The sequence below is a fragment of the Schistocerca gregaria genome, chromosome 1 (assembly GCF_023897955.1).
Source record: "Schistocerca gregaria isolate iqSchGreg1 chromosome 1, iqSchGreg1.2, whole genome shotgun sequence".
Taxonomy (NCBI): Eukaryota; Metazoa; Arthropoda; class Insecta; order Orthoptera; family Acrididae; genus Schistocerca; species Schistocerca gregaria.
This window is the reverse complement of record NC_064920.1, coordinates 649,691,942-649,717,543: the sequence shown is the minus strand read 5'-3', so window position 1 is coordinate 649,717,543 and position 25,602 is coordinate 649,691,942. Positions and strand designations below refer to the sequence as shown.

The 25,602-nt window shown below is 41.3% G+C and overlaps 1 protein-coding gene across 1 annotated transcript in view; it reads left to right on the top strand.

Moving 5' to 3' along the window:
- LOC126361142 (prolargin-like) overlaps positions 1-25,602 on the top strand; it is a 102,949-nt gene that overhangs the window by 34,592 nt on the left and 42,755 nt on the right. Inside the window, exon 5 of the mRNA XM_050007768.1 lies at positions 17,340-17,426. Coding sequence (XP_049863725.1) covers positions 17,340-17,426 — 87 coding nt within the window. The remainder of the gene's footprint in view (positions 1-17,339; positions 17,427-25,602) is intronic.

Genomic DNA, 25,602 nt, shown 5'->3' with positions numbered 1-25,602 from the left:
TTCCTTTCAACTGCTCTTCCAGGTCCTTTGCTGTCTCCGACAGAATTGCAATGTCATCGGCAAACCTCAATGTTTTATTTCTTCTCCATGGATTTTAATACCTACTCCAAATTTTTCTTTTGTTTCCTTTACTGCTTGCTCAATATAAAGATTGAATAACATCGGGAATAGGTTAGATGCCTGTATCACTCCCTTCTCAATCACTGCTTCCCATTAATGCCTCTCAATTCTTATAAGTACCATCTGGTTTCTATGCAAATAGTATATAGCCTTTCGCTCTCTGTATTTTACTCCTGCCACCTTTAGAATTTGAAAGAGAGTATTCCAGTCGACATAATCAAAAGCTTCCTCTAAGTCTACAAATGCTAGAAATTTACGTTTGCCTTTTCTTAATTTATTTTCTAAGATAATTCGAAGGCTCAGTATAGCCTCACATGTTTGAACATTTCTACGGAATCCAAACTGATCTTCCCCAAGATCGGCTTCTACCAGTTTTTCCATTCGTCTGTAAAGAATTCGCGTTACTATTGTGCAACCCTGATTTATTAAACTGATAGTTCAGTAATTTTTACGCCTGTCAACACCTGCTTTCTTTGAGATCTTGAAGTCTGAGTATATTTCACCAGTCTCATACATCCTGCTCACCAGATGACCAGATGGTAGAGTTTTGTCAGGGCTGGCTCTTTCAAGACTATCAATAGTTCTAATGGAATGTTGTCAACTCCCGGAGCCTCGTTTCGACTCAGGTCTTTCAGTACTCTGTCAAATTCTTCACCCAGTATCATATCCCCCATTCCATCATCATCTACGTCGTCTTCCATTTCCCTAATAGTGCCCTCAAGTATATCACCCTTCTACAGACCCTCCATATACTTCTTCCACCTTTCTGCTTTCGCTTCATTGCTCAGAACTGGTTTTCCATCTCAGCTCTTGATATTCATACGAGTGGTTCTCTTTTATCCAAAGGTCTCTTTAATTTTCCTGTAGGCAGTATCTATCTTACCCCTAATGATATATGCCTCTACATCCTTACATTTGTCCTGTAGTCATCCCTGCTTAGTCATTTTACACGTCCCGTCGATCTCATTTTTTAGACGTTTGTATTCCTTCTTGTCTTCTTAATTCACTGCATTTTGAGATTTTTCTTCAGTCATCAATTAAATTCAATATCTCTTCTGTTACCCAAGGATTTCTACCAGCCGTCATCCTTTTACCTAGTTGACCCTCTGCTGCCTTCACTATTTCATCTTTCAAAGCCAATCATTCTTCCTGCACTGTATTTCCTTCCCCCGTTCTTGCCAATCGTGCCCTAATTCTCTCTCTGAAATTCTCAACAACCTCTGGTTCTTTCAGTTTATCCAGGTGCCATCTCCTCAAATTCCCTCCTTTTTGCAGTTTCTTCAGTTATAATCTACAGTTCATAACCAATAGATTAGGGTCAGAGTCCACATCTGCCCCTGGAAATGTCTTACAATTTAAAACTTGGTTCCTAAATCTCTATTTTACCATCACATATAATCTGTCTTAAACCCTCCAGTGGCTCCACGCCTCTTCCACGTATACAACCTTCTTTCATGGTTCTTAAGCCAAGTGTTCGCTATTTTTTTACAAAATTCTACCAGGCGCCTTCCTCTTTCATTCCTTATCCCCATTCCATATTCATCTGCTACTTTCCCTTCTCTTCCTTTTCCTACTATCCAATTCCAGTCCCCCATGGCTATTAAATTTTCGTCTCCCTTCACTATCTGAATAATTTCTGTTATCTCAACACACATTTCTTCAATCCCTTCGTCGTCTGCGGGGCTAGTTGTCATATAAACTTGTACTTCTGTGGTAGTCGTGAGCTTCGTGTCTATCTTGGCTACAGTAATGCGTCCACTCAGCTACTCTTAATAGCTTGCACGCATTCATATTATTTTAATTCATTATTAAATCTGCTCCTTCATTGTCCTTATTTAATATTGTACTTATAACCTTGTATTCACTTGTCCAGAAGTCTTATTCCTTGTGTCAAATGGTTCAAATGGCTCTGAGCACTATGGGACTTAACATCTGAGGTCATAAGTCCCCTAGCACTTACAACTACTTAAACCTAACAAACCTAAGGACTTCACACTCATCCATGCCCGAGGCAGGTTTCGAACCTGCGAGCGTAGCAGTTGCGCGGTTCCAGACTGAAGCGCCTTGAACCGCACGGCCACACCGGACGGCTCCTTGTGTCACCAAACTTCAGTAATTCCCACTATGTTTAACTTTAACCTATCCATTTCCCTTTTTAAATTTTCTTACCTACCTACCCGATTAGACGATCTGACATTCCCCGCTTCGATCCGTAGAATGCCAGTTTTGTTTCTTCTGATAACGACGTGCTCTTGAGTAGTCTCCGCCCGGAGAGGAAACCGTAATCATTTAACCATACAGTAAAGCTGTACGCCCTCGGAAAAAATTACGGCTGTAGTTTCCACTTGCTTTCAGCCTTTCGCAGTACTAGCACAGCAAGGCTGTTTCGGTTAATATTAAAAGGCCAGATCGCCAATCATCTGGACTGTTCCTCCTGAAAGGCTGTTACCCATCTTGAAGAACCACATGTTTGCCTGGCCTTTCCACAGATACCCCCTGTCCCCCCCTCCCCCCGTTGTGGTTGCACTTACGATACGGCTATGTGTATCGCTGTCGCTGAGGCACGCAAATCTCGCCACCAATGTCCAAGGTTCATGGGGAGTGGGGGGGGGATCGAGAGATGTCTGAGCGATAAATATACCCACATCTTCTAACGGCGACACAGGTCAATTGTAAAATGAAGAACACGAAATATTGTGGTTTAGAGGTGACTGGCTTGGTTAATTATTTGCTAACGTGAAATTTAAACATTTCATTCGCACTGGCGCTTCAGACTGCGTAATTGCAAGAAGAGCGGTTTCTATGTTGCTACTACAGTTATTAGTAATCTCAATGAGATAGTCAAAACGGCTGCTAAACACGCCCTGACTGACGGTGAGCCACTGCAGAGTGAAGACGTCAGTACCATACGTATATTTCACGTGTTTTACGTGATTTTTGTAAGAGACAATGAGACTAGACTTCAAACTTCATATTTTCTACGAGTTAATCACCGACAGGATTCGTAAAACTAAAGAGAGCAACGCCATCTTGATAGGCTTAATAATATCAAACCTAGTGCGATATGAAACACTGCAGAGACCCTTCGGTAGTCAAAGAAAAAGTGTTTTAATGAGTTTAGTAATTTCCGACATGTAACGTTTGATGAAAGAGTAATTTTCACCAGCTTGAAAGAAATTAATGTAACTCTGAAATGAATTAAAATTAAGAGAACATTTCGGATATGCTAAGAGTCTGTACAGATAGGTGTACTATACGTGAAGCGATTTTCTATCATCAGTGCAAGTGAAGCGCTGTGGTGGTAGCCTGTATATTGTCGCGATGACGTCACAACTGAGGACTTTAATGTCATATGGCAGCTAATATAAATTATACTATACACGTCTGTATTCCGCACTGCCACATTATGGTGTGTGACGGATTGTAAAGTACCACTTTCGCTTCTTCTAGATCCCGTTCCAGTTGTGAATAGTGCGCGAATGACTTGTGAGTATCGACGTAGAGTATTTATTCATTATGATACCGAAGTTAACAAAGTTATCATTTAAATAGATGATGTTCTCACAAGAAACTTGACTGCTACATTTAGACACTTCCTTACATCACGTCACTTCCAATGGGACGACGAATTTTCTGAGCAAGTTGATGGCGTCCCAGTGAGTAACCCATTAGGACTTGAGATCTCTAATCTTTGTCATAACATTTAATCAGCTCCAGAAAAAGCAAATAAGAAAAAAACCAAATAAGAAGCTTTCTCCATGATACCGGTTTGTGAATGACACAACTGTGGTCTGTTTCAACAGTAACATAGAAGGATTCTTTCGCAATCCAAATAATATAAATTAAAGGTTGTGCTTACCATAGTGAAACGGCAGGGAGCGTGTTGGGAAGTGGAGCTGAACCCAGTGCAAAAGAATTCTACCAAACAACATTTATTTAACAGTTTTTCAGTTCAACAAAGACACAGAAAATATACAGTGAAAAACAAACAAACAATCACAAATCGTTAATAGAAAGCAGTCCTCAAATAATGAAAGCTGTAAGATAAGCCGGTTATAGCGATAAAAAGTGCAATAGTATCGAAGGAAATTGACGGAGATCCGAGATGTGAAATAATTTGGCTGACGGTCACGGGTAAAACAGGTTACAACATGGTAATTGGATGTCTCTATAGGCCCCCTGGCTCAGCAGCTGTTGTGGCAGAGCACCTGAAGGATAATTTGGAAAATATTACGAGTAGATTTCCCAACCATGTTATAGTTTTGGGTGGAGATTTTAATTTACCGGATATAGACTGGGAGACTCAAACGTTTATATCGGGTGGCAGGGACAAAGAATCCAGTGAATTTTTTTTGAGTGCGTTATCTGAAAACTACCTTGAACAGTTAAACAGAGAACCGACTCGTGGCGATAACATATTAGACCTTCTGGTGACAAACAGATGCGAACTATTTGAAACAGTCAGCGCAGAACAGGGAATCAGCGATCATAAAGCGGTTACTGCATCGATGATTCCAGCCGTAAATAGAAATATTAAAAAAGATAGGAAGATTTTTCCGTTTAGCAAGTGACAAAAAGCAAATTTCTGAGTACTTGACGACTCAACACAAAAATTTTGTCTCAAGTACAGATAGTGTTGAGGATCAGTGGACAAAGTTCAAAACCATCGTACAATATGCGTTAGATGAGTATATGCCAAACAAGATGGAAAAGAGCCCCCGTGGTACAACAACCGAGTTAGAAAACTGCTGCGGAAGCGAAGGGAACTTCACAGCAAACATAAACATAGCCAAAGCCTTGCAGACAAACAAAAATTACGCGAAGTGAAATGTAGTGTTAGGAGGGCTATGCGAGAGGCGTGCATGAATTCAAAAGTAAAGTTCTATGTACTGACTTGGCAAAAAATCCTACGAAATTTTGGTTTTATGTCAAAGCGGTAGATGGATCAAAACAAAATGCCCAGACACTCTGTGACCAAAATCATACAGTAACACAGGATGACAGACTAAAGGCCGAAGTACTAAATGTCTTCTTCCAAGGCTGTTTCACAGAGGAAAGCTGTACTTTACTTCCATCTCTAGATTGTCGCACAGATGACAAAATGGTAGATATCGAAATAGACGACAGAAGGATAGAGAAATAAAATCGCTAAAAAGAGGAAAAGCCGCTGGATCTGATGGGATACCAGTTCGATTTTACACAGAGTACGCGAAGGAACTTGCCACTCTTTTTGTAGCTGTGTACTGTGGATTTTAGAAGAGCGTAGCGTTCCAAAGATTTGTAAAAGGACACAGATCATCCCAGTTTTCAAGAAGGGACGTCGAATACATGTGCAGAACTATAGACCTATTTCTCTAACGTCGATCAGTTGTAGAATTTTGGAACACGTATCACGTTCGAGTATAATGACTTTTCTGGAGACTAGAAATCTGCTCTGTTGGAATCAACACGGGTTTCGAAAAAGACGATCGTGTAAAACCAGCTCGCGCTATTCGTCCACGAGACTCAGAGGGCCATAGACACGGGTCCTCAGGAAGATGCCGTGTTTCTTGACTTCCGCAAGGCGTTCGATACAGTTCCCCACAGTCGTTAATGAACGAAGTAAGAGCATATGGACTATCAGACCAATTGTGTGATTGGATTGAAGAGTTCCTAGATAACAGAACGCAGCATGTCATTCTCAATGGAGAGAAGTCTTCCGAAGTAAGAGTGTTTTCAGGTGTGGCATAGGGGAGTGTCGTAGGACCGTTCATTTTCACAATATACATAAATGACATTGTGGATAACATCGGAAGTTCACTGATGCGGATGATGCTGTGGTATATCGACACTGGAAAATTGGTCTCAAAATGCAGGAGGATCTGCAGCGAATTGACTCATGGTGCAGGGAATGGCAATTGAATCTCAATGTAGACAAGTGTAATGTGCGGCGAATATATAGAAAGAAAGATCCCTTATCATTTAGCTACAATATAGTAGGTCAGCTACTGAGGGCAGTTAATTCCATAAATTATCTGGGAGTACGCATTAGGAGTGATTTAAAATGAAATGATCATATAAAGTTGATCGTCGGTAAAGCAGATGCCAGATTGAGATCCATTGGAAGAATCCTAAGGAAATGCAATCCGAAAATAAAGGAAGTAAGTTATATTACACTTGTGCACCAACTGCTTGAATACTGCTCACCAGTGTGGGATCCGTACCAGATAGAGTTGATCGAAGGGATAGAGAAGATACAACGGAGAGCAGCGCGCTTCGTTACAACATCATTTAGTAATCACGAGAGCGTTACGGAGATGATAGATAAACTCCTGTGGAAGACTCTACAGGAGAGACGCTCAGTAGCTCGATATGGGCTTTTGTTGAAGTTTTGAGAACATACCTTCACCGAGGAGTCAAGCAGTATATTGCTCCCTCCTACGTATATATCGCGAATAGACCGTGAGGATAAAATCAGAGAGATTAGAGCCCACCCAGTGGCATACCGAGAATCCTTCTTTCCACGAACAATACGAGGCTGGAATAGAAGGGAGAACCGATAGAGGTACTCAAGGTACCCTCCGCCACACACTGTCAGGTGGCTTGCGGAGTACGGATATAGATGTAGATGTAGATGTAGAGAATTATATCTGTAATAAACTCGATTAAGAAATATTCACAGTTAAATATATTTACTTTAAAATTACACTAAACGACATCAACATCTGTATACACGATGCAGGTTGCAGGAAAGCTTTAAATTGATGTCACTAGTGTTCTTCCGATGAGTCTGTGTTCGAAATGTCAGAATTATTTAATAACGGCATACAACCCTGAAAATTTCTTCATATGCTAGAACCTTTATAGTTTCGATGAAGTCACTTTGAATATACCAGATAAACGTTATTGAAGACATTCACCAAGACAGTAAACGTAGAAATACCTACCAGAAAGACCTTAAGACTAGAGAGTAGAGCAGGCAGCATAAAGTAAACACATCTTAAAATGTAATTCTATTAAAGGAAATTAATATACAATTACTAATTTTCATTCATCGAAAGCAAGTTTTGGCCTCATCAAAAAAGGTAATGGCCAAAATTATTGTTCTGACCATTATTTAGAAATTCACTATCTTTCAGTTAACCCAATTTTGTACGGAATTATTTCTAATGACAGACTACCAGCCAGAATAGTACACAGCCAAACATGACATTAAATGCACCATACTCGAAACCTATGTTCTAAGGCGCTTTTATTGACTAACGATACAACCTACAGAGGATAGGCAAAATAAAGTGGACACCTGTACTTACTAGGGAATGGTTTATTGATAAGTGGTAGGACCCGCATTTGCCCTTAATACAGCTGCGATACTTCTTGGAATACCGGCATATAATGATTGCATAGTCTCTAGCGGAATTACGCTACCTTTCGATCAGAGCCTCTTCTAAGCGCGGCGGAAATCTGCTCCGGAGTATGCGCTCCAATACCGCCCACTAGGGTTCTATAATGTTGAAGTCTTGGGACTGTGCTGACCAGGGTAGACAATGCAGTTCAGTTGCATGCTCCCCATTCCACGATTGTGCTGTCCTGGCTGCGTGACTGGGTGCATTATCGTCCTGAAATATGGCATCATTGTTGGAAACAACATTTGAATAATGGGGTGCACCTGATCATCTAAAGTGTTCACATAATCGTTCGCTGTATCACGGCTTTTGAGAGTAATTATGGGACCAGCAGAATGTCGTGATACGACTGCCCACACCATCACACTTCCACCTCCATGCGTAACCGTTGTCGTCGCTAATGGTTTCGGTATAGCGGCTCCTCCGTGAATATTCGCTTTATGGAGTTCTCGGCGCACGAAAATGGCTTTTTAGCTCTGTAGTTACTTCAGAAACCCTAGTTTTGTACTGTTTTGACACAATACGTGTTAGCCTACGACGATGTCTGACATTTCCTTTTGATTTGCGCCCACTATTAAGTTTACATGATGATTTTTTTTCATGTTTTGTATAGGCTGTCATGACTGTTTAAACAGTTGCCCTTGACTCATTCACTAAGTTGCCTGTCTTGGTTATTGATGCTGCAGCTAATCGAGCCCCCACAATAAGTCCTCTTTGGAACTAGTTTATATCTTTCATTGCTCGCCGACCTCGGCCTATGAATGCAAATTGGAAGTGTACACTACTCTTAAACAACCTGCACAGGTGCCTAGGCCGTACTGAAAACGCACACTCCACCGTGACACGTGCCTTACCTGCGTTGTTGACCGTCAAACACAACCATCCTATTACTCCCACTGTTCACATTATTTTGCCTATCCCCTGTATGTGATCAGTTGGCCATGACGAGACTAAAATTTGATAAATGAACGTGAAATTCATGACTTGACATGTAATTTTAATACAGGAAGTATTTCAAATTACATGATAGTTTAACTAATGTGCCACAATTATTATTATTATTATTATTATTACTATTATTACTACTGTCATCACTCCTTTTATAATGGAGTAAGCTTATTAAATTTCCTTCTGACAGAGGTACCAAGACACACAAATAACTATGCAACGATCTTACCATACCTTCTTAGAATGGACTGATTACATGCTACATTACGTTACATTACATTACAATAATACTTGTAAAATTATGAATGAGACATTTTATAATGATGTGGAACATGTGAATTTAACACAGTTTTCTTTACACAATTATTTTTCTTTCTTTTTTTACAGTTGTTACTTCAAATCTAAAATCTCATCTATTAAGTAGAAGGAATTGTCATTCAGGAATTATTTTAACTTCTGATTAAATGGTTGTTTGTCATCTTCCAGTCTTTTCATGGTATTTGGTTAATGGCCGAAGATTTTAGTGGCAGCATAATTCATCCTGTTAGATTTATCCCAGAATAGTAACGATCGTCCTTTCTTCTGGTGCTGTAGCTAAGCACTTTGTTATTGTTTTTGAACTGGGATGGGCTATTAATAAAAAATTACGTAAGTGAATATACGTACTGCGAAGGCACTGCGAATATCTGGAGTTCCTTAAATAACGGTCTGCAAGGTACACACTTTTGTGCAATGAATACTTTTTCTCTTGACGATGAATTACCCTAAAATATGATGCCATATGAAAGCAGTGAATGGACATAGGGATAGTAGACTAATTTACTGGTCAGTTTACCACCAAAATCTGCAATAATCCTAATAATGAAAGTAGCTGAACCTAAACGTTTCAGCAGATCATCAAAGTGTTGTATTTCTTCCAATTCAACTTTTCATCAGAATTTTGGAATATTCCGCCTTAGAAACAGACTTCTGTTCAAAGTCTTTACTTATCAACTGTGTTATGCCATTTACTGTACAGTACTGTATATACAGTGTTTTCTCAAAATTTAATGAGAATTAATTTGCAGAGAACCACTTAGTAACTTTCTTAAAGACATTATTTACAATTTCCTCAGATAATTCATGTTTGTTGGGTATGATTACTATTCTTATATCATCAGCAAAAAGAATTAGCTTTGCATTTTCATGAATCTAGAGTGGTAAGTAGCTAACATATATTATGAACAATAATGGACTCAAGACTGAAACTTGTGGGACACCATTCTTGATACCTCCTCAACTAGAGGACTCTCTCCACTTTTGCAGACCATCTTTACTGTTAATTTCTACCTTCTGCAGTCTTCCAGTTAGATATGACCTAAGAATTTTTGCACTTGAGCACTCATCCGAAAATACTTACGCTTATGTAGAAGAATGTCATGATTCAATCAGTCAAAAGCCCAATACAAGTCGTATTTGTTGAGCTCAGTCCATCAGGCTAATTTGATAGCAGCTACTCAGTAGCTTCCTTTAGAAGTGATACAACACAGTTACAAATACAGCTGTGTTTGGCATACCCCCAGTCTTGTAGTAACTTGCATTGTACATGATGAATGACAAAAAAGAAGCTTTCCTCCAAAGAAATAACACAGAAAGGCGATCATCATCATCATCATCATCATCATCATCAGTGTTCTGCCTGAAGGCAGGTTTTCACATGGTAGTTCTCCAGGCTGTCTGGTCTTCTGCCATCCTCTTCAGGTCTGCAGAATTTCCTCTTCCCTTTATGTCGTCTATCATCTTGTATCTCCTAGCATCTACTAGCAAGCACTCCCTTCTCAATTAATGTTCCAACCAGTTCTTTTTCGTTTCCTTTACAACCTTCAGCAGAAGTACTCTTTCGTTACTCACTCCTTCCATCCAGTTTATTCTCTCTGTTCTCCTCCACATCAACATTTCAAATGCTACTAACCTTTTTTCATCCTCTCGTCTCAGCGACCATGTTTCTGTCCCCATATAGTGCCACACTGCAGACAAAACATTTTCCAAGCCTTTTTCTTACTCCTTTATCTAATTTGCCACATAGGAGTCTCCTCTTTCTGTTGAATGCCTCCTTCGCTATGGCTATTCAAGTTTCACCTCAAGTCTTCAGTTATTGTGCTTCCGAGATATTTAAATTCACTTACTTGGCTAACGGTAGAGTGTCCTATTTTGATATTGGACAGTCTGCATCTTGTACTGATGACCATACTTTTTGTTTTTGCTGTGTTTATTAGCATCCGATATTCTACACAAGCTTCATTCAGATCTTTGAGCATGCTAATCACTGTCGACTCACTTTCTGCCACTAATCTTATACATTCAATTTTCTTTCCACCAGTACATATTCCTCTTTCCCTATCTAAGCTTTTCGCAATAATCTCTTCAAGGTATACGTTAAACAACAGTGGCGAGAGGCAATAACCTTGTCTAACACCTCGTCCAATGCTGTTTCCTTCTGACATTTCATTTCCAACCCTTTGTCTTACTTTCTGATGTAAATATAGATTTTGTATCAGTCGTCTCTCTTTCAAATCTACTCCTTTCCTCTTCAAAATATCCATCAGCTTGTTCCACTGAACTCTTTCAAACGTCTTTTCTAAATGTATAAAAACAGCAAAGATTTCTCTACCCTTTTCCATTTACCTTTTCCCTGTAGGTCTTAGCAGGCCAATAGCATCTCTTGTTCCTTTTCTTCTTCTAAATCCGAACTGCTCTTCTGCAATCCCTCTATCCAGCTTGCCATATAACCTTCTATTCAACACTCTCAGCAAGACTTTAACTGCATGAGAGATTAGACTAATGGTCCAGTGCTCTTCACATTTTTTTGTATATCTCTTTTTCTCTATTGTTATCTTAACTGTTGCAGCGAAGTCCTCAGGCCATTCCCCTATGTCAAATATCTCGTTACAGAGGTAGACTATTTCGTTTCTTGTCTTGTTCGCCAGACTCTTCAACAGTTCTACTGGCAAATCATCTATTCCACATGCCTTCCTGTTCTTCATCTCCTTCAGCACCTTTTCTGCTTCTGCTTCCAAGATGGTAAATCACTTTCCATCTCCCGGCACACATTACTCCTCTTCAACCTTAATTTCGCTTTGCATTTCATCCCACTTGTACAGACATTCAATATATTCTTGCCATCTGTTCAAAAGCTCCTGTGGTTCTTCTTCTAGAGTACCATTAGCTCTTTCTATTTCTATGTTATTCCTCTTTCTTTTAGTTCAAAAACTATCATTTCATACTTTCCCCCTCTCTCTCCATTTTCTCTATTTCGTCGCATTTCTGTTTCATCCATTTTTCTCTTGCTTCTTTAGTTTCTCTTCTTGATTCATTATTCAGTTTCCTGTACCTATTTTTGCCTTCTTCAGTTTCTACACTTTTCCACTTTCTGCGGTCTTACATCTTTTTTAATATGTTTTCTGTTATCCATTCTTTCCTGGTGATTTGGGTTACTCTAATTCCTAGTACATCTTTGGCAGAGTCCATGAGTCCTTCCCTCATTTTTATCCACTTGTCATTAACGCTTTCATCAACACTACCTCTTTGCCATTTTTCAATAAATCTCTTCTCCAAATCTGATGCCTTTCCTACCTCTTTGAGTCTTTCTTTGTTTAGTCTTTCCTTTGCTTTACCTCTCCAGACTTTTTTCAACTTCACTTGTATTTCTCCCATCAATAGGTTGTGGTCTGAATTTATATCCGCTCCTGGATAAGCTTTAGCATTCTTCAAACAGTTCCTAAATCTTTTTTGTATCAGGATATAGTCCAGCTGATATCTTTCCCTATTCCAATTTGATATCCATGTCTAACGTCTCCTTTTGTGGTTTTCAAATAATGTGTTACCCACTGCTAATGAATGTTCTTTACAGAAACTAATTAGTCGTTCACTTCTCTCATTTCTTATTCCTAATCCAAATTTTGGTACTGTATCTTCATCCCTTCTTTCACCCACCACTGTATTCCAGTCTCCCACGATGATAATGCACACATTTCTATTTTCTTTCTCGATGAGTTCTTGTATTTTCTCATAATATTCTTCCACTTCCTCATCTCTGTGCGGGCTGGTTGGCATATATACCTGTATTAATACCAAACCTTTTGAACTACCCTTCAGGCGTATCATCATCAGTCTTCCATCAATATATTGTACCTTTACTACCTTATTTTTTCAACTTTTGCTCTATCAATATTCCTAGTCCGTTTTCACCATTCTTGATTTCCCCTGAGTAAAATAGTTTATGATCTCCACTTTCTATCTCCCCATTCTCTCCCCATCTCATTTCACAGAAACGAAGGGCATCCAATCTGTTCCTTTCCTGTTTTGCATTCTCTAGCTTTTCTGCTTGCAGAAGTGTCCTCACATTCCATGTTCCAATCCGTATCTTTCCTCCCTTCACTGTCCCCTTTATCCTTTCAAATATGCCTACTCTCAATGTGTTCCCCTCCCAGAGATCCGAATGAGGGGAAGTATTAACTCCGGAATTTTTCACATGGAAGAGACATACCGTGTGCTGCTTGGGAATGTAATGTGGTAGTTTCCCGTTATTTTCCACATAGGCAGTAAAATGCTCAGCCTAAAGTCAGCTGCTCACCATGAGTCAGACGCTGTCTGTAGCCGCCCCTCTGGGGTTCAGTCGTTACTTGTACTCGTTTTGCACCCAAAGAGAAAAGGTGCCTCTCCCGCCAGCTCCGCCGTACCGATCTTCACCGCCTTCACTGCCGTTGAGGTCTTAATCATATCCCTGGCAAGGGGCCCTCACGAGGTATTATCACCCGGGCCAGGTGAACCAATGTTTTTTAACGAGGTGTTACTCCTCCCCCTCCTCCTTTCTCAACCGGGCTTGTGACCGGCTATGGCGGAGTTAGAGGCGAATCATCATTTATTTAATTTAATCGCTCTTGCAGAGTTGTATCGGAATACCAGCAAGACTGACCATTTTTCTAGGTATTCTACAAATAATAATAATAATAAACCGTAAAATATCAGTGCTTATCGCTGGTACAGAACGTGGGTGGAATGAGACGGAACGGGCATGCAGCAGCCAGCACGTCTACTAAACTTGAAGTCTACACAAGCAGAATGGCGAAGATGAAGCAAGAAACAGCTCACCCTTCAGCCCGTTTTTCCGCTGTGAAATTGTTCCAGTGTCGACTTTCTTAAGAAGCTCTACCCAGCACCATATTGCAGAACAGAGACCACAGGGCAGGTCGGTCGACTGACAACATACATTTCACCCTCCGCCATGGTCACAAGCCTTCTGCCGATAACAAGAAGCCATGAGTAGCCAAGATATCTACACCCTATTTGCTCTTCATCCAGGCGACTGTCCACTGGACTGCCCACGCTATTCCTTACATACTCTTTCACTACCGGGCACCGACGCCTGGAAACTTGGAAGGTCGTTCTGGCAGAAGCGACCAAAGAGCACAAGCTAAGAAGGATCGATACTAGAGGATAAGTCCCAAGGACTGCTGGCACACGGCACACGTGCAAATGTAAAATGACAATGAACTTTCCTCTTCGGCGTTTTAGTTATGAGGCAAACGTATGGAACCTTGGAAGTTTTTTGGAAGGCAAGCATACGGACAGATATTTGCTCGAGTACTCCGTACATAAAATCTCAACAGATCCGAAAGTATTTGCACGCCGGAATGCATGGACGCCGAATGGAGTCTTTCGAGTTGACGCCACTTCGGCGACTTGCGTGTCGATGATGATGATGATCAGGACAACACCCAATCCCTGAGCGGAGAAAATCTCCGACCATGCCGGGAATCGAACCCTGGCTGTTAGGTATGACATTCCGTCGCGCTTACCACTCAGCTACCAGAGGCGGACTTGGACACTGAATTAAAACAACAGAAGCAAGCTTTCTATCAAAATGGCTACTGAAGGGTAGAAACAGATTTCTGCTACCAAATAACGGTATGCCAAAGGACAAGGATAAAGCAACGATCCAAGAAAGACACAGCTGAAAGACTTTGCACCCTGGAAAGCAGCCCGCCAAAAAAATTTGTACATCGCAACGCCCGGCCGTCGAATTAAAACATCTGGAGCAGGCTTTCGAGAAAAATGGCCACCCAGTAAAATAACTAAATAAATTCCTATGACCAAATTACAGTAGGCCAAAGAACAGGGACAATACACAACGATGGGAGAACATGGCATCTAGACTTTTTATTGAAAAATGTAACTGATCTGATTAGGAGATTTTACAGAAACATATCAGAGCGGTTTTTAAATCAACAATGGAAATATGTGAAACCTTTAAATTCCGTCTATGTGTGGTAAGGTCTACATTCAAGCTACTGAGAGAAGCTATAAGATAAAAGAGAAGCTATTTCTACTGGTGGATGAGCGTGGTATGCTGAACAACATTACATCAGTATTCACTCACTGACAGACTAAAAATTGTAGCTATTACTTTTCGTATATTTTTAGGTTGGTTATTATATCCAAGTACATGTGAAAACAGCGAGCCATTAATGCTTATTTTGCCCTGGGCGGGAGGTCAGGTTTGGCAGTGTGGATGAATGGACGCAAAGCGGTTAGTGTACACTGAGCGGCGAAGTGTACTTGGTGGGGCACTTAAGACCATGCTGAAAACATCAGGTAGTGAAGTTTGCGACGTTTTTGTGAGAAGACTCTTCAACGCAGAGAAGAAAAAACCAACACCCTTAAGGGTGTACATATTAAGGTACCACATATAGGAATATCTGCACTTATACCCGTTACACCCCATATATGGATAGTGCCTATACAGAAACGATAGACAAGTTTTATCTCAGACGTAAAGTGCTATAAGTTATCTCTGAGAAGTATTATCCCTGCAGATCAAGTGTAGACTTCTACTACGCACAGTTTTTTCAGTATTTGTGCCGGTCTCCGACGTCCGACACGTCAGTCAGCAAAAGTCAGCAGAACCAGGAGTGCGTCTGAAGCCGTTCAGCACAACTCTGGACGCAACGTTAGGAACCAAAAAGCCTCATGGACGACGATCATACAACTCTAAAGATTTACTAGCAGCTGCAACATCCGATCGCGAAATCCTGTATTGTTTCATCGAAGTCCAATTGTTTGTACGGTTCTGCGTGAGTTCGAATCTCTCTAATCTTACTCTCAAGGATTTTTCTTGAGATATGCCTAGTACACTGGCTAATCCTTCTACGGTAACAGTAGCATTCCATTATGCACAACGCTTCTCTTTTAACGTCTGCTGTTGTAACTGAATGAGCATCTACGTCACGCTTTTGCACTTCACGAAACATCAACGGAATGCTCTGCTTTTCTTTGGATCATTTCCATTTCCTCTTCCAATCCTGTCTTATAAGACTGGTGAGGAAAGCTTAAGCATCGCTCAAATGACGCTTCAGTAAGCTACCTCCTCCATGGTTGGCAACTTTCTTGCATACGAAGCGTTTGATAGGGTCATTCCACTTTAAATCGCTCCGTGAAAATACAAGGTGGCTATATTTAAACTTCTTCTACTTGAGCCAATGTAGACGGAAAGATATTTACAGTATCAGTACCCAACGTTACAGGAATGATGTGCGCTACAGGATTTTCGTTGTTGCTTGTGTAGTGTCATGACTTGCCGTTAGGCGCCGGCACTGGTACGGCGACATAGGATTTATACACAAGTATCAGTCAGCATCACAGTTTGGCACAGTCTTCATGGGTCTGGACAAACTAGGCAGAGCGTAACTCGTAAAGCTGTTATATCAAAGCAAAAGCAATATCACTGTTCGTCGCGAATATCGATGCGCTGAAGGAATACGAACAGGTCCTTTCCCGCACCAGGGTTGGATAACATGATTCGGAAGTTCGTACTGGGATGCTGTTGTCATGGCTGGGAATGCTGGACGCCGTGTGGACCTTCAAGTAGTGCACGAATCATATCAACCCAGCTGAACAGTTGCTCCACATTCTGAAAAATTCTGCGAACAATTTTTAAATGGTATCTCTAGTGCTGTTACAGGCTGCCATGGATGGAAATTGTCGCCACGTTCCGCATCACTTGTAGCCTGGAACGTAAACATAGTACTCAATTAACAGGTGTGCCCCCAGATGGTTGACGGACGTGACCGCTAGTAATGATTGTTCGGAAATCGTGTAATCATAGAATAACGGGTCTTTCTGGGTATGTATTCTCAAAAAGTAATTTGTTTTTGTTATGAGTCTACTGTCAATCCCTTCACGAAGCGTCGATCCTCAGCAGGTCGTTCGGAACTCCGTTACATTTTGTAGCTACAATTTTTTCCGTTAAGAATGACATACTGTATTCAGTTTGCTAGGACCTCATCATTCGAAACAAAAACCTGGTGTGGTATTCCATACGCTCGTTTTTTATTCACTAGGAGGCAGTAAGACAGTGTCGAACGCTTTCCGGAACTCAACGAACAAGTACGTGGCAGCTATTAAAGACAATAAACAAAATTCCGCGTCTGCAATAATTTCCTTTATTTAAGGTTACCACTTTCGCAAGATTAATTTTTCACCCTAAGTATTTTAAACTGTGCAAATATAAGTATATGCCAATACATAAATAACCAGCCCAGAAATTTGTTTACGCTGTCACACCGGGACCCTTGCATAGATAAACTAGATTCAACGTTCTTGAAACCAATGTTACCTTACCTAGTCATTGTCGTGTATCACGCCGGGAGAGGACGCTTGTGTACGAATTGGAACTACAGTAAACCTTCTGCACCAGGTGCATTTGTTTCGCAGAGTACTGCATAATAAAATGCTGTAATATGTTTTTCTGTGCATTGCGTCAAAGTAACAGGCACCATACACGTCTTAACATAGATGCACCATTGTAAATTGCTGTTGCTAATATTGTCAACTGTTGTCTCCTAACAGGAGCTGGATTTGAGCCACAATAAGCTGATGGAGGTACCACATGCTTTTCTGGAAAAAACAAGCCACCTCGCCGAGCTCTTCCTGCAGGTAATACTATGTATCCATACAGGTTTAATTTACGATACTGTAGGACATATTGTATCCAAGATTATATTACTAAATGAAAATACAACGTTGCTAGTAGGTGCGTTGCAAGAGGGACGCAGTTGGATATTCTTTGAGATATTGCCTGAATGCAGGGCCAATTTGTTATAAATCCTGTAGCTGCTGTAACTGGGGAAATTAAATTTCTTTACTTAGTACTTCTGCAGTTATTACAGGAAAAGACTACAGAAGTCATTAGCTGTATAGACGTTTCATAAACAGGCCTATAGTGAACAAATAATACCCACGGTACTTGTAATGTGGAGGACTAAGTTAAACACGCATTTAACTTTCTCTAAATGATGAACGCGAGCACCACTGACAGGGGCATGTGATCTGGTCCACATGTCGCCGAGCTGTTAAATACACAGTCGAGTCCCATTAATGTGACTACCCCTCATGTCTGAAGTCATACTGTAATAACCACCCACAAACGGCAAGTGGCAGGTGGCAGGGCTAGCACTGCAGGGTATAGAGCGCGTATAGGGGGGACGCAGGCAACAGTGCAGTCGTTGTCGTAATGCAGAAATGGAGAGATTTATCTGACGGCCAGAAGCACGTGATCATTGACTTTCTCAAGGATGGGAGCATTTCCAAAACGGTTAACATGGGAAACCCAGGGCCGCTCTGATTCATGGATGTGTATGATGTCCTTAGGTTACTTAGGTTTAATTAGTTCTGAGTTCTAGGGGACTGATGACCTCAGAAGTTAAGTCCCATAGTGCTCAGAGCCATTTGAACCATTTTCCGCTGTGATTAAACTATACCGTGCATCGCAAAATGGCGCTACGGGAAAACTTGCACCTAGTGGTGGAGCAAGGTCCATAGATAAAAGTTTTTGTACGTGCATCCTTGTGACAGGACGTAAGTTGGGGCGGCGGCCGTTTATTATTGTGAGAAAATAAAATTCCTATAGCCTTCGCTATCATTTTATTTATTTTGTTTAAATCGGTTCCGGCCTGGTGTCAGTTTTGTAGTTGATGTTTAAAGCGCAGAATACCTAAGTTTCCAGATAATACGCTGGCCACTGATGCGATATACATAGGGATCGTGTCAACACCTTAAGCATCAACTACAGCCTGAAGATGGCGCATTGAAGCGCTGGAACTGGTTGCAACAAAATAAATAAAATCATAAGGTCGGCTCTAGGCGTTTCACTTTCTCACAATAGATAACAGTAGCGAAGGACGGCTGCGGAGATGTTTACAGAACAAACAGGCGGGTAAGTGATATGCAATTGACCATCCAGATGATCCAAGGGGCTGCCAACAGTGTCTCCTCAACGACCATTTGGAGAACGTTGCCGCTCATTGGGCCTCCGCAGGCTGGTGCCTGGTTCATGCACCTGGGCCCTGTTCATTTACGATGAAGACTGGATTTGGCGCCCCAATGCCGCAGCTGGACGTTTCCTGAGCGGCGTCAGGTGGCCTTTTAAGTTCAGTCACAGATGGCCGTTGGCGTGTACAGCGCGAAATGTTTCAAATCAAACACCCTGCAACAATCGAGGGGAGCGTTATGGTCTGTGGAATGTTTACGCTCCACTACCTGGGTGACCTTAAATTCTGAAAGGATCGACTCAAGTACGCATCTATTCTTGTGCATCATGTCCAACCCTATATGCAGCCTCGAAAAGATGGCGTCTACCAGCAGGACAGTGCAATGTGTCACACGGCTCGCAGTGTATGTGTGTAATTCGAAGGGCACCTAGAGCAGATGGTCATGATACTGCAGTCGACACGGCTTCACATTTCTGTTTGTACCTTTCAGGGCATGATCCTCTTCCTACACGTCTCGCAGAGATCCGTGCTAGAAGAGGTGGGTATTGAGGCTATTGACAGCTCGTCATATTTATGTGACTGGACAGTGGCTAACGAGGTATTTAATGAACGATGTGACGCGGTTGCTTTGGCCTAATCATTACAGCTGATATATCAATGGAGCATTTCAAACAGAAAGCCTTAAGCAACGCGAAAATAAATACATCTTGCTAGAAGAGCGTAGCGTTGGAAAGGTTTGGAAAAGGGCACAGGTCATCCCCGTTTTCAAGAAGGGACGTCGAACAGATGTGCAGAACTATAGACCTATATCTGTAACGTCTATCAGTTGTAGAATTTTGGAATACGTATTATGTTCGAGTATAATAACTTTCGTGGAGACTAGAAATCTACTCTGTAGGAATCAGCATGGCTTTCGAAAACGACGATCGTGTGAAACCTAGCTCGCGCTATTCGTCCACGAGACTCAGAGGGCCATAGACAGGGGTTCCCAGGAAGATGCCTTGTTTCTTGACTTCCGCAAGGCGTTCGATACAGTTCTCCACAGTCGTTTAATGAACAAAGTAAGAGCATATGGACTATCAGACCAATTGTGTGATTGGATTGAAGAGTTCCTAGATAACAGAACGCAGCATGTCATTCTCTATGGAGAGAAGTCTTTCGAAGTAAGAGTGATTTCAGGTGTGCCGCAGGGGAGTGTCGTAGGACCGTTGCTATTCACAATATACATAAATGAACTTGTGGATAACATCGGAAGTTCACTGAGGCTTTTTGCGGATGATGCTGTGGTTTACCGAGAGGTTGTAACAATGGAAAATTGTACTGAAATGCAGGAGGATCTGCAGCGAATTGACCCATGGGGCAGGGAATGGCAATTGCATCTCAATGTAGACAAGTGTAATGTGCTGCGAATATATACAAAGAAAGATCCTTTATCATTTAGCTACAATATAGCAGGTCAGCAACTGGAAGCAGTTAATTCCATGAATTATCTGGGCGTAGGCATTAGGAGAGATTTAAAATGGAATGATCATATAAAGTCGATCGTCGGTAAGGCAGGTGCCAGACTAAGATTCATTGGAAGAATCCTAAGGAAATGCAATCCGAAAACGAAGGAAGTAGGTTACAGTACGATTTTTCGCCCACTGCTTGAATACTGCTCATTAGTGTGGGATCCGTACCAGATAGGGTTGATAGAAGAGATAGAGAAGATACAACGGAGAGCAGCGCGCTTCGTTACAGGATCATTTGGTACTCGCGAAAGCGTTACGGAGATGATAGATAGACACCAATGGAAGACGCTCAGTAGCTCTGTACGAGCTTTTGTTGAAGTTTAGAGAACATACCTTCACTGAGGAGTGAAGCAGTATATTGCTCCCTCTTACGTATATCTCGCGAAGAGACCATGAGGACAAAATCAGAGAGATTATAGATCCCACACAGAGGCATACCGAGAATCCATCTTTCCACGAACAATACGAGACTGTAATAGAAGGGAGAACCGATAGAGGTACTCAAGGTATCCTCCGCTACACACCGTCAGGTGGCTTGTGGAGTATGGATGTAGATGTAGATGGCTGGTTTCGCTATGTACATGCCAAATTTGTTGCACGGCGACAACAGGGAATAATTACATGAATTCACGATTTTATGAACAGCATTCATCCCAAAATCTACTTCACCATGATGTCGGGAACTGAGTCGTTCTCCTCTTCCAAGATGTGCTGATGTGCAGAGGACACAGAGAGTTTACGAAGCCTATCAAGACCAACAAGTGTTTAGACCCCTCTTTACACAACCATCCACCCCAGAAGCAAGTCGCTCCGAGGACACTATCTTACCGTACGTTCCGCATTAGTGACAGTATGAGCTAACCAACAGAGCTAATTTTCGTTAGGCAAACATTGATGGTTACGAGTATGATAGTATAATAATCTCACCGTAAATAGGGACGCGTTAAAAATCATAAGAATCCAAAGAAGAACAACGAGGACCTCCCTCACTTTTTGTGCGGCTACAGATTATTTCTGGAGTAACCAACTGCATATGCAGAATGCTTCGGAAGATTGGTATAAGGAGTACAGTCTTCAGTCAGCACACGATAGAAGACGTCTTCCAAACCAGAGCTAACTTGCTATCGTAAAGTATATATCGGCTAAACTGGAAGGTCAATTAAAAAACGAGTTCAAAAGGCATAAAACTAACGGAGCACCAACAATTCTGTGACCAGATTACGCACTTGGGTCGCAAACGAGTGCTAGTCGGCGAAAGCAAATTTGTAGGAATAACATCCATACAGCAGTTGGAATAACGAAGAATGCGTAAAAGTTTCATAGAGATGACGGCTGCAGCCACCCATCTTCATGGCTTTCCGTTGTCACGGAGTAGACCCAGTCACAACAGACGACGAACATAAACAACTGCCGGAAAACAATCAAGGAGGCACAACAATAATCTTTTGGAGTCCCTCTCTCTTTCAGTATTACACTACGATGAGCCCACCAAGGCTCAAGACGTGTGCCCAACAACTCAACTTCTCTTGAAAAACGCGAGAAAATAGTATTTTATAAGTGAAAAATCCCTTTAGACAGTGTTCAGCCAACCAGGAACACCAACGGAATTTTGTAGGTCCCAGCAGAGAGAAAGAACTATCGAGCATTGAAGAAACTTGTACAGGATTAAGACGCGATCTAGCGACTCAGAAGTTATTACTATCAACATTTTGAAGCTTCTTCAGAGATATTTCATGAGTACTTTGGTGTACGGTACCAGTGATCTCCTGTGTCTCGTCACACGGTAATGACGTTTCAGTTAATTTCTTAGTCCCATGTATCTTCCTATCTGAATTGTACTGAAAATAGCTGCGCAAATGTTCAAATCTCAATGATACATGATTTATGTCTTGTTTGGAAACAAACGTGTTCCATTGACTCATAGAACTCGCTGCTGACAACAGTAAGGCTCGCTTAACTCGTTGATCCCAAGCTCATATTCAGTAATCTTCAGTTCTGTATCGCGTTTTGTTTTCCGACAGTGTTAGCTGCACGTCAACTGCGATACACATCGGTAAGGAGAGGTTTACTAATGGAGAGCTGTTCCACACATAATTCGTGTGTGACCGCTTCATGATATGATAAAAACACAGTCGTATCAGCTTATCACAAGAAGACATCTTGATGAAAGTTGCGAACAGCAGTAGCCGAAACGTTTGTAGCTATATTACGGCATCTTGGAGTATTATATGAAAAATCATTTTAGCGAGGTGATCATCAAGTTCCTGCGCCACAAAATTTTAATAATATTATCCTGTATATTTTCCGGCTGTGATACAAGTATGGCGTTGATGGAGTCCTCCGTCTCTGCTTGGTTTAACATTTTCATATTTAGGATTTAAAAATAGGAACTGTGGAAGTACAATAATATTATTTAGTTCGTGACCTTTCTTATGCTTACAAGACCTCATTCTACAACAGCTAACTTCGAAATTTTTAAGAACATACTACGTGCGAATAGTGAAGTAAACATCATTTTCGAAATTCTTAGTTGAAATTGGATAAGATACACGGTAAATAAATGTGGATGTAATAATTCCGAAATTTACTTTATATACTGCAAAACACTCTTTACCGTGCTTTGTAAGTTTCCATACCTCAGTCGGTAAAAGGAAGCCCTTATAGGATGACTTTGTCGTCCGTCTATCTGTATGTCTGTTGGTCTATTGACACATCTGTTTCTCAGGAACCGGTAAACGTACCGAGTTGAAATTTACGTCAGGTATTAAGAGCCCTACGGTCACTTGGTGTTGAACGAGATATAGGCTTCTAAGTCAATGTAATCAAAAGAAACGGTCAATTATGTCACATATTTTGGTAATAGCAAACTCATTCATCAGAACCAGTAGTGTACTTTCCGTTGATCTAGAATCATAATATTTGGCAATAGGCAATTTTTTACAGTACATTTAAAGAAAAAAATTGAAAAATGGTTGATATGGAATTACATGAGAGAAAAAAATTGTCACAATACGCTGTCCGTCTGTCTGTCTCTCAGTCCGTCTGTTAAGACGCCTTTATCTCAGGAGTGTGTAGAGTTATCAAGTTGAAATTTATATGAAAGCTGTGCAGTCCCTTGCAGGTGTAAATAATTTAAGCTACTAATTCAATATTAGCAAAAGCTACAGTCATAGATGCCACGTATACTCGTAAACTCGACCCATCAAAACCTATAGATGAACCATCTACATTCTAGTCGGGGCTGGCGATCTAAACTCGGCGCAGCTGTGCAGCGTATTCCGTCCGGGGACTGGTCACGCTTCGTAATAACAAAAAACTGACTTAAAATCTCATCGATAGAATTTGTACGGTGCCATTCGACATCCACATAAAACCACTGGAAGATAAAGGAAAGAAAAAGAAGGACAGAGAGGAACTATGAAGAAACATCTTCAAAAAGCTGTGAATTTGGTGCCTGCAAATTAGAGATCGCGAGATCGGACCTCGGCCGGACCACGGATTTTCGGTCTTCGCTTCAACCTAGCCGTCACCTCTCAGCGATGTGAGGAGCCGCCAGGCACAGAATTCCACGTTAAACTGTAGATCTCTTCCCTTGACTGGACAACTGCGGCAGTCTAACACGACGCAAGTCGCCGAGGTGGGTTCATTAGAAAGACTTGCACCAGTCCACGGAGACACGCGAAATTATTACCATCTCTACAAACATTAAAGTTTCTACGGAACAGAGTGCGAGTCCTATTGACAGATAACATTTATTTGATGCATATTGGCAAAATCACAAAGCTGGTCACGTTCTGGCCGGCCGGAGTGGCTGAGCGATTCTAGGCACTTCGGTAGGGAACCGCGCGACCACCACGGTCGCAGGTTCGAATCCTGCCTCTGGCGTGGATGTGTGTGCTGTCCTTATGTTAGTTAGGTTTAACTAGATCTAAGTTCTAGGGGACTGATGACCTCAGATGTTAATTCCCATAGTCCTCAGAGAAAAAAAAAGCCTCGTTCTGATTTTTTTCACGTGAAATAATGCAGGATGTTCCAAGCCTCTAAATAAATGACAAGATCGTAGTAGCATTACAAAATATTTCATGACACACTGCCCCCCCTCCCTCCCCCCAAAATTCAGTTACTTTAAGGTGGCATAGTTATATAACAGTTTAATTATCTTTATTCATTATACTAGGAAAAATTACTTATACCGGCGGTGTTACTGAGATTATTAGATTGTTGCTTAGTGTTTTTATTTTTCTTGTTGGTATTCCGGTTGATATGAATTTATTTATCAATTGTCATTTTTCATTTGTAGTTCACTGTTTCTATTTGAGTTTACACATTGTCATTTTGTCATTTGGAAATAATAAGTGGAGCCGTGGACGCTGAAAATGGAGTACGAAGTGGAGAAACCGGAATATTTGATACATACTCTTCTGTTTGAGTTCAATATAGAGTTGACAGCAATGGAGGCAGCCAGAAACATTTCGACCGTGTTTGTAGATAATGGCACAGGAGAGATCCGCAAGAAAATTATTTGCTCGTTTTCTGGACTATTATCTTCGCATTAGTGACTCTTCGCGTTCAGAAATACTTCTGGAGATTTAAGAAGATCGTTTAAACACAGTGATTTACAATTATTCCCGGCAGAGTATTCGAGAACTGGCAGATGTGAGCAAATGTGTTCATTCCACCGTCGTGCGACATTTGCATCCAGTGGGGAAGTTCAGAAATCGTGTCTATGGGTACAGCATGCTCTAGCAAAAATCATAACAGTCAGCGTGTTGTCATACATGCATCTCTGCTTGTTCGTCATCAAATGGCTCGTGAACAACACTGACCATTTCTATCCCGTATCACTACTGGTAACGATAAAGAATTGTGTCTTTACGCTAACATAATGAAACCAAAGCAGCAACTCCCCTTAAAAGAGACCTGCGACGTCCTCATGACATAATGTTATGCATCTGGTGGAACAGGAACGATGTGCTGCATTAAGAATTGCTTTTCCTGGGTGTAACCACCACTGCCGAAGTTTATTGTCAAGAAATGAGGCGTCTGGTAGACACAGTCCAAGAACAACGACCAGGAAGACTGCCTGAAATGATGCTACTCCACGATTGCGCCCTCCCGAGTTCTACTAGACTAAAAAAATAAAATAAGTAAATAAAAAAAAATTACAGAAGCTGGGTCGAAGTATCATTCTGCACCCATCTTATTCACCTGATCTTGTACCCTCAGGTTTTCACCTTCTCCCCTCTCTATTGAACAGCTTCCAAGGAACTTCCTTCATGGATTAAAATGCCTACTAACAAGATTCGATAAATTCTTTGCCTCAAAATCGTG